The 11,823-nt window shown below is 50.3% G+C and overlaps 2 protein-coding genes across 2 annotated transcripts in view; one reads left to right on the top strand and one right to left on the bottom strand.

The window, feature by feature from the left end:
* Window positions 1–8,109, top strand: part of CFAP61 (cilia and flagella associated protein 61) — a 95,279-nt gene extending 87,170 nt beyond the window's left edge. The window contains exon 25 of the mRNA XM_026039239.1: window positions 7,999–8,109. Coding sequence (XP_025895024.1) covers window positions 7,999–8,109 — 111 coding nt within the window. The remainder of the gene's footprint in view (window positions 1–7,998) is intronic.
* Window positions 8,110–8,817: 708 nt separating this feature from the next.
* Window positions 8,818–11,823, bottom strand: part of RALGAPA2 (Ral GTPase activating protein catalytic alpha subunit 2) — a 125,960-nt gene continuing 122,954 nt past the window's right edge. The window contains exon 38 of the mRNA XM_026039246.1: window positions 8,818–9,158. Coding sequence (XP_025895031.1) covers window positions 8,957–9,158 — 202 coding nt within the window. The 3' untranslated portion in view covers window positions 8,818–8,956. The remainder of the gene's footprint in view (window positions 9,159–11,823) is intronic.

The following is an 11,823-nucleotide window of genomic DNA, read 5'->3' on the forward strand; positions in this document are numbered from 1 at the left end:
TTTTTTTTTTTTTTTTCCCTTCACGAATAAAACGTTTTCCAGGAGTAGCTTGAAAGAAAAACAGCAGCTCCTGAAAACGCCAAAGAGCCGCCGCTGGCGGGCACCGGACCCCCGGAAAACGCCGCTCGCGGAGAGGCTGCTCCCGCGGCGCCTGCCTCGGGAAGGAGCCGGGCCCGCGCGCTTCGGCCTTCACCGGCCTCCTCCTCCACCGCGACCGGCCCCGGCGAAGGGAAGGAGAACCCGAGAGCGGAGCAGGGCGCCCGCCTCGGGAGGGGAGGGTCCCGCGAACCGGGTTCCCCCCGGGGCTGCCCACGGCCCCCGCGTCTCATCCGCCCCGGCCCCGGGGCTGCCGCGCRGATCAAGCGCCGCCAAAGGAAATTTCAAGATTTCTGACATTATCAGGAAAATAATAATTTTTATTGGCTTTTATTTTAAAAGTCTTCCCTGAATTASAGATTTACATTGCTCTAAAGAGAAAAAATCAGCTTTATTCAGAAAAAAAAATGCCCTTGACATCAGCTTAGACAGTTATTGGATAACCAAGACCAAGACTGTCTCTCCTACCTAGCCATGAAATACAGTGATAATAAATTAAAATACACATTTTATTTTCTAATTTGCCCTATGGACACACAATCAGCAGAAGGCAGAGGCAAAAATTTCAAGGGGGAAAATCAGGGTGGCTGCCACCAAAGAAACTGATATTTCAGAGAGCCACCGGCGAAATGCCAGGCCAGCGTGACGCTCCYGTCAATATTTATCCAGCAGAATTCCTTATTTACAGGGCAGCGATGCAGGCTGCTGCTGACATGAAAGGAGACAGACGTTCACGTTAACACATAAGTGGAAGTGCAAAAAAACGGGGGTCCAACGGTGCATTTTGCCTCACAAACGAATCCCCTTGGAGAAGGAGCCCTGTTAAGTTTCGCGCTGTGCATCCGCACAGGGGAGTATGGGGAGAACAATGGCCCCCAATGGAGCAGGAAGCAGCCTGAGGAGGGGCAGGAAGACAAGAGTTATTCGGACACAAAACGCACCTGGGGCGGGAGACGCTCCTGCCCAAATCATCAGGGCAAAAGGGAAGCCCTGCACGGCACCAAAAAGAGCCCGGCAGCCCCCAAGCTGCGGGAGCCTCCAGCTCCTGCTGCGCCAGCCGCGATTCCCACCCACAGGTGGATTCTCCCCTTCATGGACACAGGGTTTAGGCTCCTGTTTGCCTTATTTCTATAGTGCTTTTTATTTAACTATAAAAAGTTTTCTCCTCTTAGCACTGAGGACTCAAGCAGGCTGAAGGGCCCCTTCGACTTGAAGCCGAGATTTGCTGGCTGCGCCAGGGGCCGACAGGACACGGCCTGTCCTCGAGGGTGCTCAATCCAACTTGGTTCTCCTGAAGACGCTTCCATTTGCAAGTGGCCACCCAGGCTCCCTGTCTGCCCCAGGCCCTGGGGATGGCAGCTCCCGCAGCTCTGCAGAGCCTGCGCTTAGGAGGCCGCTTTGCTGCCGTTTGGTTTTCCGTGCACCCAGAAAACGCAGCTATTGCCCATTATGCAACAGCAGCAACGTCCCCAGTGACAAAGCGCCCCCAYGGTGCTAAGGAGGAGGGTTTCCACCTAAAACGCCCGCCTAGACGCCGAAAGCCTGGCATCAAAGCGGCTGCGAAGCAGGGTGGGAGGCCAAAGCCCTCCCTGAGCTTCCCATAAGGGCTCCAACAGGGCCTGACCCCCCCCCCCAATCCACCCATGCCCGGGAAGGGGAGAAGCTCCATCCCACCGCTAGTTACAAGGAAGCCAATTTAGACAAAATTCCCCAATGTGCCATGGAGTGTGGACCCAAATGAGGGAGYCTGGAGCGCTCGGAGCCACTGGACGGCCCTGCAGCGACATGACCGATGGTTCAGTGTGACTCCTGGCAACAGTGTCACCCTGCAGCAGGGCAGGCAGAGCAGCCTGGAGCAGGGCAGCGGGACGGTCCCAGATGAAGGCAGTTGGAGCAGCCTGGAGCAGGGCAGTCGGAGCAACTTGGATGGGGCCGGTAGGAGCAGCCCAGACGGGGTTGGTTGGAGCAGCCTGGCTGGGTCACTCAGTGCAGCTCGGATGGCGTCGCTYGGAGCAGCTCAGATGGGGTCGCTCAGAGCAGCCTTGCTCGGTGCKGGGGGCTCCTGGCTCCAGGCTCCCTCAGCAGCAGCAGTGGGGCCGCCTGGGACACGCTGCGGGTATTGGGAGAGGGAAGGGGTGCCAGCAGGGCCGGCATCGCGGCGGGACAGAGGCTGCGGGGCCAGTGGCGGCTCCCGGGCACCCTGGCTGGCGGGAGCGTCGCTCTTCCCTTCCACGTCACGAGGCCTCCCGGGCTCTAATCTAAAGGGAAAGAAGACAAAAGGGGTGAGTTGGGGGCGGCAGGGCTGGCTGGGGCCCCGCGGCYGCCTGTGTCGTGTCGGGACGCCCAGGGCTCCTGCAGTGGCAGCCGACACCACGACGCTCCCCTCCACATGGCTGTAGGGAAGGGCAGTGAAACGGGCAGTATCACAGACATTTCTCCTCGCTCCTGTGGCCTTGCAAGGCAAGATTCCAGACACGAGGTCTCCAAAATTCCCAGCTCCCAGGATCATCCCATTGGATCAGAAAGTTCCTGCTCTGTCATTCAAGTTCCTAAGAYGGGAAACGGGAGCCCAAAAGGCACAAAGCATCCTCATTTCTTTCTGTCCAAGTGCAGGGTGATTCCCACCCCAGCCTCTAATTCCCACACACGGCTGTGCGGCTGGAGCAGCGGCTCCAGGACGCCTCCTYGGAGGCTGCTGTAGAAGCTTGCAAGAAAATGTGCTGTCCTGTGTCACCCGTGGCCTGTCACCTCCAAGCACACCTGAAAGTGACTCCTGCTTCAGCAGCCTCCTCGTCGCTCACTCTGCAGCTCCTGCGTTTCTCAGTTCTTTGCCCAGCTTCCCCTTTCCGTCTCGCTACTGTCCGGCTCAGAAGCTCCCGCAGGATGTTGGCTGTTYGGGTCCTCTCCGTGCGGACAGGGAGCTTCATGCCGGCCCCTGCCACCCGTCTGCAAAACGGCTCGCGGTGGTTTGCAAAGCGCCRGCCTGAAGGACGAGGCTGGAGCCCCGTGCAGCATTACCAGCCACCAACCACCGAGTGGGATGGACAAAATAAGTTAATAAAGTCCTGGAGAGAGTTACGACGTCAGTGAATCTGCTCAGCGCTTTGATACGCTCTATTTTAAAATTGGGATTGGCTGCAAATACAGCGTAACTGGGCATGCTGGGTGGGTGTTCAAGGGAACACATTTTGAAGAAATGGTCAGTAAATCAGGCCCRCTGCGGCTGCGGGCAGCCAAACCCGAACAGGGTTGGTTGGATATAATCATCACAGCAGAGCAAAAAACTACAAAGTAGGAACGTAGGGGACCCATTTGCACCGATGCCGCTTTGGCCATTGGTCTTGTCTACTCTGATGCCATTAGAGAGTTCACCATGTTTATGAGCAAGGGCTGTGTGAAGTCTGCGTTTGGAGCTCGCCTTTACCTTCCGCGCTGGAGCAAAACCCAGCAGAGGAGAGCAGCAGCGACGGCGGCTGGACCCTTGGGAGATAAAAAGGTGGGCAGCCTGGATGGCGGCAAYGGAGCCGTCGGCAGCCGGGTGAAGACCTCAAGCTCGTCACTGCAGCTTCATTAGCCAAATGAGCCCGGCCCGTTCCCAAACCCATGGGAACAGAGAGCAGGAGCCGACAGCGGGAGCTCATGGCCCCACACAGCTCCGAAGTGGACCTCGCTGCCCGGAGCGCTCCCACTTGCAGCCTCGCTGCCCGGAGCGCTCCCGCTCTCTGGAGATGCCCAGAGCGCTCCCGCCAACCCAGACAGGACTGAATTCCTGAAGACGTGCAGGGCCAATGAAGCAGAGCGGGTGCAGGCGCTTCCCCTTTGTGTTCCCTCACACACTTCCATCCCAGGGGTGGTTAGAGCCCTCCTATCACCAACAGCACAAAGAGGTCGATGGATTAAGGAAGATGTCGCAGGAAGGAAGGAAGAGGCTGTGGGCAGCAACATCCACATGGAAAGGCCACGGATCCGGCCAAGGGCGCCAGGATCCGTCAGGGAAGGGCCAGGCCCAAGCTGGCCCGGGACGCTGCCATGGGCTACACCGGCTCTCACCTGCCCTAACTCCTCCTCTTCCTCCATCTCAGGCTTTTCCCTCTTCGTTTACTGCCCAACAACCTCAACAGGGCACAAGTTTTGAGCATTTGTGGGAACTGCCCTTCTCCAGCTGCCAGCTAATCCCAGCAGCCTCTTTTTGTGGCTGTTTGTTCTTTTTTTTTTTTTTTTCCTGGGAACAGACAGTATCTGAATGTATTTACAGGAGAGCTGAGCAGAAGATTGAGGGGCTATGGGAATATTAGGGAATTCTGCGCAGCCAAGACTCTCATTGCTACCTTACCACTTTTAGACAACCTGGTCTCATTGTCCAAGTGTGGAGTGTGCTGTAAAATGACCGCACAGCTATTTCCAAACATGGATTTTTTTTTCTCCTAGTGTTCAGCTCCATCGAGCTTCCCTGAACAAATATTTAAAATCATTATGCAGGACCTGGAGACAATTTTATTCCAACAAGAACACACAGCTGGCAGAATATCCTGCTGATATTCTGCAGATTTTCAAGGAAAACGCACAGACAAGAAATTAAAAAAGAATAATTAAAAAAAAATGAGGGAGACATTGGTTCAAATAGCTTGAAAAAATAAGAAAATGGGATGTTTAAGACATTGGTTACTCTGAGTTTCCATTTTGTCCTACCAATTTTTTTTAAAATCATACAGCCATTTGAAATATTCCTTTTGCTTTAAGGAGGAAAGCCTAAAAGCTCATCCATTTGCCCAAGTGTTTTAAAAACACACCGAACCTTGTTTGTTGCACATTTACGCATTTCCCGTAACAAATCCCTGCCTATAAAATCCTGGAAACAAAAGGAAAGCACGTGTCACCTTTTCAACAAGAAAAGCCTGCACATTTTCAGCTTTCTGTAAATAAGCAGGCGAGGCTTCCAAAGCTTTAAAGACCCGGGAACGCTAAAAATGTCTTCAGTTCCTCTGCTCAAGTGTTGCTCCTGGGCAATGCGATAATATTCATTAAAGGACCCATTTCTCAGCAGCCAGCGCATGTGGGAGCTTCGCAGCACTGCTCCCTGCTGCTCCGCCGCAAACAAGGCCCTCAGAAAATCCCAAACGGCAAGAAATAACCCCAGATCCTTTTGCCTTCCTTTTCATCCCATCGGCAACCAAAAGGAAAAAAAAAAAAAAAAGTGAAGATTGACATTATATCCTTTCCAATAACGTTAAGCATGATGCTTTATTTTCCAAATCATTAGCATGCACAAGAATGACCTCATGGTGAACAGATGCACTTGGATATGGCAGTGATTAGATCAGTCCTCTCAGCAGTCAAGTGTGCCCATTTCAATTAACCCTTTGAAGCACCAACCGCGGGGCTGCCGCGCTGCAAAACCCATTGGCAGCTTCTCTTCAGAGCCGAAATCTGCCCTTGCGAGCGCGAACTCGTCCCGTCTCAAGCCTCCTCTGAGCGAAGAGGCTCCCTTTTTCTCCTTCCTAGCGCTGCCTGCTGTTTCCATCTTCTCCGAGTTGAGCCCATCCTGCCTCCTGATCTTAAATCGCAGAACTCTGCAGTCAACAGAGCTCACTGAAGTTGGATCGTTCTGCTGTCTGTCTGTGCATGTTTAACAGTAAGGGTTTTTTGAAGGGAGTATCACCTAATTATCTCTTAAAGTTGCTGCATGGYTTGGTTTGCTGAAGAATTGTTTCGATTTTGGGGGTAAAGGGAGCAAGAATGAGGAAAGGCTAACCTCCCCCATCCTTAAAACGAGAGAAATCTGCAGAGGGAAAGGATAAGAATAATTCAATAGTGTTGGATTACTGAGGATTTCCTGGGTTGACTCTCATATGCAGCCTAATTAAAATACAGCATGTAATGCACCGGTTAGCAACAAAGCTCCGCGCTTGCATCTTTTGTTCCTAATCTGCACGTCCCCTAAATGAGTTCGGGGATGCTCGCTTGGCCTGCCAGCCTGCACTGGCAATGCCCAGGACGTGGGGGGCACCCGGCATGCATGCAGGGAGCTGGGATCGTGCTCGGATAAACGCCCGTATCACAGCTGCATCTAGGGGCAACCTCCCTAGGGGCAGGGAGAGGAAAAATAAAAGCACATTTAATTTAAATAAATGGATCCTTGTTAATAACGCAGCCATCAGGTATGTCATAAGCAGCTATATATCCACATCACATCACAGCCTCGAGTAGCTTTTCGGGAACCACTAAAACCCAGGTTAATTTTAATAAAAAGGATTGCAGCTCCTYACCAGGAGGATGACTGACTACCTGAGACATACGGACCGTTCAGCAGACCGTTCGCTGAAAAACACAGGGCTGCTACCAAACTGCAAGAGTGTTTAATCCCTTTCTCATCACTTAGAGGAGTGAACAGATCTGTGCCAATTAACTCATGCGAATTCCGTGCGAGTTGGTTCTTTATTTTGAACGAAAGCTGAAGCAAAGATCCAAAGGAGCGTGGTGGCCGGCCGCTGCGGAGCGCTCAGCTCGTGCTGCAAGGGCAGCATTGCGTGGACGTCAGCAGGGATTTTTCACACACTYGGGGCTAGGACCAGGCGAGGGGGAGCACGGGCTGCGGTGCCGAAGTTACTGCTGCCTCCTTCCTGGCCTGGTTATCTTCTAAAAGCCAGAAGTGAAAAGCTTAGCCTGCTGTGTGCGACTTCCAAYGCATCCCACAACTGTAAATTGCTTTTATAAAGGTCTCCACTCAGGACAATTCGGGAGACCAGGGCTTCGGCACGGAGCTGGGGACGCTGGCGACTGGGATGTTGCTGCTGGGAGATTGGGATGCTGCTGAATTCTTAAGCCTATGGCTGAGCTTTTGGTCTGCCTATGTTTGTGCCAAAAGGAATTATATATTGATAACCTGGGGCCAACACATGCCATACAATTTGGACCCCAAAACTTTGGTGTTCTTTTGAGCAGGAGCCAAAATTCCCAACCTCGGATGTTCGGAGGTGCAAAAAAAACTCTAAGGATCTGGTTGTGACAAGTTCTACTCTAAGGAAAARTAAAACTATGAAACCATAAAAATCATATTAAAATACGTATTGTTTGACAGTGTTCTGAATAACTTAAGCAGCTAATGGTGAACGTTTTTTTTTTTCTGTATACAAAATATACTGCACAATTTGGAAAGCACGACCAAAATTCACAAAGTGGGAGCCCTGCAGCGTCACCAAATCAGTCTGTCCTTCCTACACAGTGTTCGATTATAACAAGATCACTAGGGGTTATGGTAGGAGCGTGCAAACAAGAAATGAAAAAACATACACATCAAGCAAAACCTTGAGAATAAACCACCATATCTATGTTTTTATTTGCTGATGGATAAATAAATTGAAGCGCTAGCAACACCGGGCAGGAAATCTCCATTTCTATTGAAATTGATAATTTTCTTTTTTTGTTGTCATTGCTTTTTTTTTTTTTTTTTGTCCCTGACTTTTGGCAGCGTATAGCAAAGAATTCAACCCACAGCTGTCCTACTTTTTAATGTCGCCAACATTAATCAAAGCTTTAAGGTATAAGCTCTGCTCCCGTTGCTCAGTATTCCAGTTCAGCACAGATCAATTGGGGCCATCCCTGTGTTTCTTGACGCCTCGCCGGGAAGCGGGGCCGTGATTATGGAAATGCCGCTGGCTTCGCTCCGCTCCCGCCAGCCTGCTTATCTCCAAAGCCTCCTGGCCGCTGCGGCTGGCGGCCGCTCCGGCGCGCGGATACCTCTTATCTCCGAACAAAGCGCGGGCGGCTCGGGGCTCACGGCCAGCCACGTCAAACAATGACGCGCCGCGGATTTTAGTTCTCAAGTGATTTATTTTTGTAAATTTAATTTTGCCCCCTTTCTCCTCCCCCCCCCCCCTTTTTTTTTTTGTTGTTGCGGTTTAGATGGAAGATATCTGCTGGTCGGGCTGGAGAGAAAGCGAGCAGATGTCCTGCAGCATTTATACAGGTTTGGAAGAATCTATTAAACAATCCAAAAGGAGTATCAGGAAATAATTAGAAAGGGCCAGTTTCACCCAATGAGTGTAAAAAGGGGATTAGGGGCTCTTTATGAGAGCAGCCATGGTGCAGTGACCCGCCACTGCTTTGGAAGACRGCAACAACAAACCTGGAGGGTGCTAGAAACCTGCCTTTCAGAGCAGGCGCTTCATTTTAGAGCACATTTATTTGAGCCTACTCTAAACAACCCAGTTCCTACCTCAGTGATGATTTAGAAACTTGGTCAGACGCCCGGGCAATAAACTCACAGCCTTTTGCATTCGCTTTCCACCTTGCCATCGGGCCGGTGAGCRACCATCAGCACAAGCGGGCGCACAGACCCGTCTGGGCACGTGTAAATAAATATCCACACCCCCACGACCACACACACGTCCGTACAGACCCAAAGCAGGTTCCAACCGCAGCGCCGGGGGGAAGCCTGAGACTGCGGCAGCCATCGGCAGCCCGCGCTGCGGCCGCGGCCGCCGAGCCGAACACCCTCCTTACATTTCTTTTGCATTAATCCCTGACCCCCGTATCTCGGCAGCATAATCCCCATTTAGCATTAGTAGCAACGGCTTCTACTGCGGGGAACTATTTCTCGATAAGTAGGCAGCGAGTGGGGCGCAGCTTTTGAGCGGCGTATTCCCAGCTCAGCGAGAAGCCCGCGCTCCTGAATGAACCGGAGCACATTACTGCGGGAAAGTTCATTAACCTTGCAAGATGCGGGGGTTAACAGGATAGCTGGAGAAAGGGCCTGAGTGAATGGCTCTGATGCAAAACAAATTAAAATGAATGTCATCGTTCCTTTTGATATTCATTAGTTGATTCAGGGGAAGAATGGGTGTCTTAAATTTGCAAGCATTTATCTACAAAAAACAGGTGTACATCTGCTGCTCAAGTGCTTCTTAGCGCGAAGGGGAAGAAAAAGGAGCAGGGACTCACCAGTTCCACCGAGGGAGTAACTAGGAGAGGGAGAAAAGACCTGAGCGGCAAAATCTTCAAATGTCATCACTTCTTTATGGTTCTGGATTATTGCTTCGAGATACAGGGCTCTTTCTTCATAACTGCAACGAGCAGGTTAAGGAAATGTATGCAAAACACAGGGCAGTTACACAGTGTCCGTGGACGGCATAGAAACACACACCAAAAATGCACCTCACGCAAGGAAAAGAGCACCCCAACATTTCAGAATATCGCCTAACATTTCTGCACGTGAGCAGCAAAATACTTAATTGCTTGAAATTATGAATATTAACACCTGCACGGAGTGACCCGGGAGAGGCAATGTGCTGGCAACGGCGACGATGGCAGGAGCTGAGCTTGGTGCCTGGTGGCTCTTTCAACCACTAAACCAAAGCCAAGGCTCTTCGGAGCAATCCTTGCCCACAAGATTTGTGTCGCTATAATCTGTAAGGCACAAAAAATAGTGAGAGGCAAATACAAAACACATACTCAATTATCACTGTACTTAGAAATATATATACACATAGAGAGAGCAGTAATTCCTGGGAGTGTAAAGTTTCTGTTAAGGCAGATGCTAGAAGGTGTCGTCTTATGAATCCTAAATAACTGGTACAAATTGCAGGGGGGAAGGGAAAAAAAAAAAAAAAAGAAAAAAAGAGAACTTGGGTGCAGTGTTGTCTGCATAATGCAGGCAACAAAGCGCTCCACAATCAAGACTATTGCCTTTTAATTAAAACGCGGCAACCTGGAACACACAGCATTCAAATGTGTAATCAAAAACCAGTCACCAATAAAACTTACAAGCGTAACAAGCTGAAGCAACTTTCCAGCTGTCTTAATAGGACCCCTGCTTGCGGCAGCTTTTCAGCGCGGAGAAAGCCAAGCTTTTCCTTTTGTCCGCAGCTTCTGTTTTCTCAGAAGGTGAATCAGACACTTCTAATAACAGGATAACGCCTGAAACAAATCTCCAATAGACTGGAGAGCCCCACGTACGACTTTCTGAATCAAGGCGCTGCCGAGCCCCTATGACATCTCATTTCCCCCATTTAAAGCAAAGACAAAAAAAAGAAAGAAAAAACAGAAAGAAAGAAAATGGAATTTAAAAAGTTTGCAAGCTGAAGATCTGCATTTGCTCCATGGGATGTGACTTAGCTGGGGGGAAATGCCCGTTTTCCCTTGGAGAGCAGGAGAGCTGGAGCAGCCCCGGTGCAAACCCTGCGCAGGGCTGAGCGGCGACCGCAAGCCGCTGACAACTGCTCTTGGGTCACCCTGACATGCTGTTTGTGCTTCTCTTGAACCCCCAGAATACTTTACAACACTATGTATATATATATGTTTTAATTTCAGAGCATAAGGATGCTTACAAATGCCACACGCTGTTTCCAGGAGTGTAAATATGGGAATAAACAGAGCATTGTGGCCTTTGGTTTGCAAGTTCCTAAGGCTGCTGTCCTAAAAATAATATAAAAACATAAATAAAAATAAGGTTTTAACATTAGGGGAGGCAGACAGATATGTGATAAATCTTCTTACAAACTTCCTGCAGACAACACGGGAAGAAAAATCCGTGTGGCGCATCGCAGCGCTTGCACCTGCTGGCAGCGCCGTTTGCTCCCCTTTTATTTTGTTATTTTTCCTTTTTTTTCCTGCATTTCCCTTCTCCGGTGCCTGGGGGCCGGCGCAGGGAGCAGCTGGGAGCGGAGCCCACGGAACGGCAGCAGCGGGAGCGGGGCGCACACYCCTCTCGGAGCAGCCCCCAGCGGCACGTGGGCCGCAGCAGCCGGACAGCTGGCGGCCCTGATTAACTAAGCCCCGCTTAGCCGCGGGCTTGGGGCGTCCCCCGAGAGCGCCGCACAAATGGAGTTATGCCGGACATTCAAAGGCGCCGATCAAAAGCAACCGCTTTTAATATGTATGGCAATGTGACTCCCTTTTGAATGGCTGGGTTATCTGACGTTTGGTTTCCAGCAAGACAAAAGCTCTGCAACGCGATGTTTGTGGCAGGCACAAACATTTGTATTTACTTGGCGTTCAATGGGATGAGCTACTGGCCGGGAACGCACRTGAACGTGCGGCATTAAGAATCCAGCTCGAATTAGGGCACGATAATCACATCTGAAATACTGATCATCAAATCTGAACATTAAAAATTAAATATTTCATAGGAAAATATCAAATCTGATAATCAAACCTGAAAATGATGACTCTTTACAACTGTTTTGTCACTTCATCTAGGATTCTCATAGTTCGGCCCTACAATATATACTTGAGGAGAAAAGCACTAAAATGCTGAGATGAACTATTTGCAACAAACCTCTCTGCCATGCTGCAATTTGCAGGACAATCTGTGAAGCTTTGCTATAAAACACATGGAAGATCTTTCTTCTAGAGTGAAAGACTAAAATAAGGCCCAAGGCAGAATAAGAAACTACGTGGTGTACCAGCAGGCATAGGCAATGAGCACAGACCTCAGCTGCTAGGAACGAGCCCGGCTCTGCTGGCAGAGCCTCACTTGGATGGAGCCCACCTGTGTGCAACACAGAGACATTTCTGCTGTTTTTCTAGATTCATAATGTGAGAGAAAGGAGGATCTTCTTAAGAGACTGTTATGAATAGCGAAATCAAACCRAGGAATGTGGTTTGGGAAAATACGGCCGAGCTGCATGCGGAGACGCTTTAAGGTCTTATTTAGCAGAACTAGACTGCTAATTATCAATGAATAGCTCACAAGAAGGGTAGCTTGAATACAATGAGAATATTTTTTTT

Source organism: Nothoprocta perdicaria, unplaced genomic scaffold (assembly GCF_003342845.1).
Source record: "Nothoprocta perdicaria isolate Ctin4 unplaced genomic scaffold, notPer1 scaffold_224, whole genome shotgun sequence".
In the NCBI taxonomy this organism is placed as follows: Eukaryota; Metazoa; Chordata; class Aves; order Tinamiformes; family Tinamidae; genus Nothoprocta; species Nothoprocta perdicaria.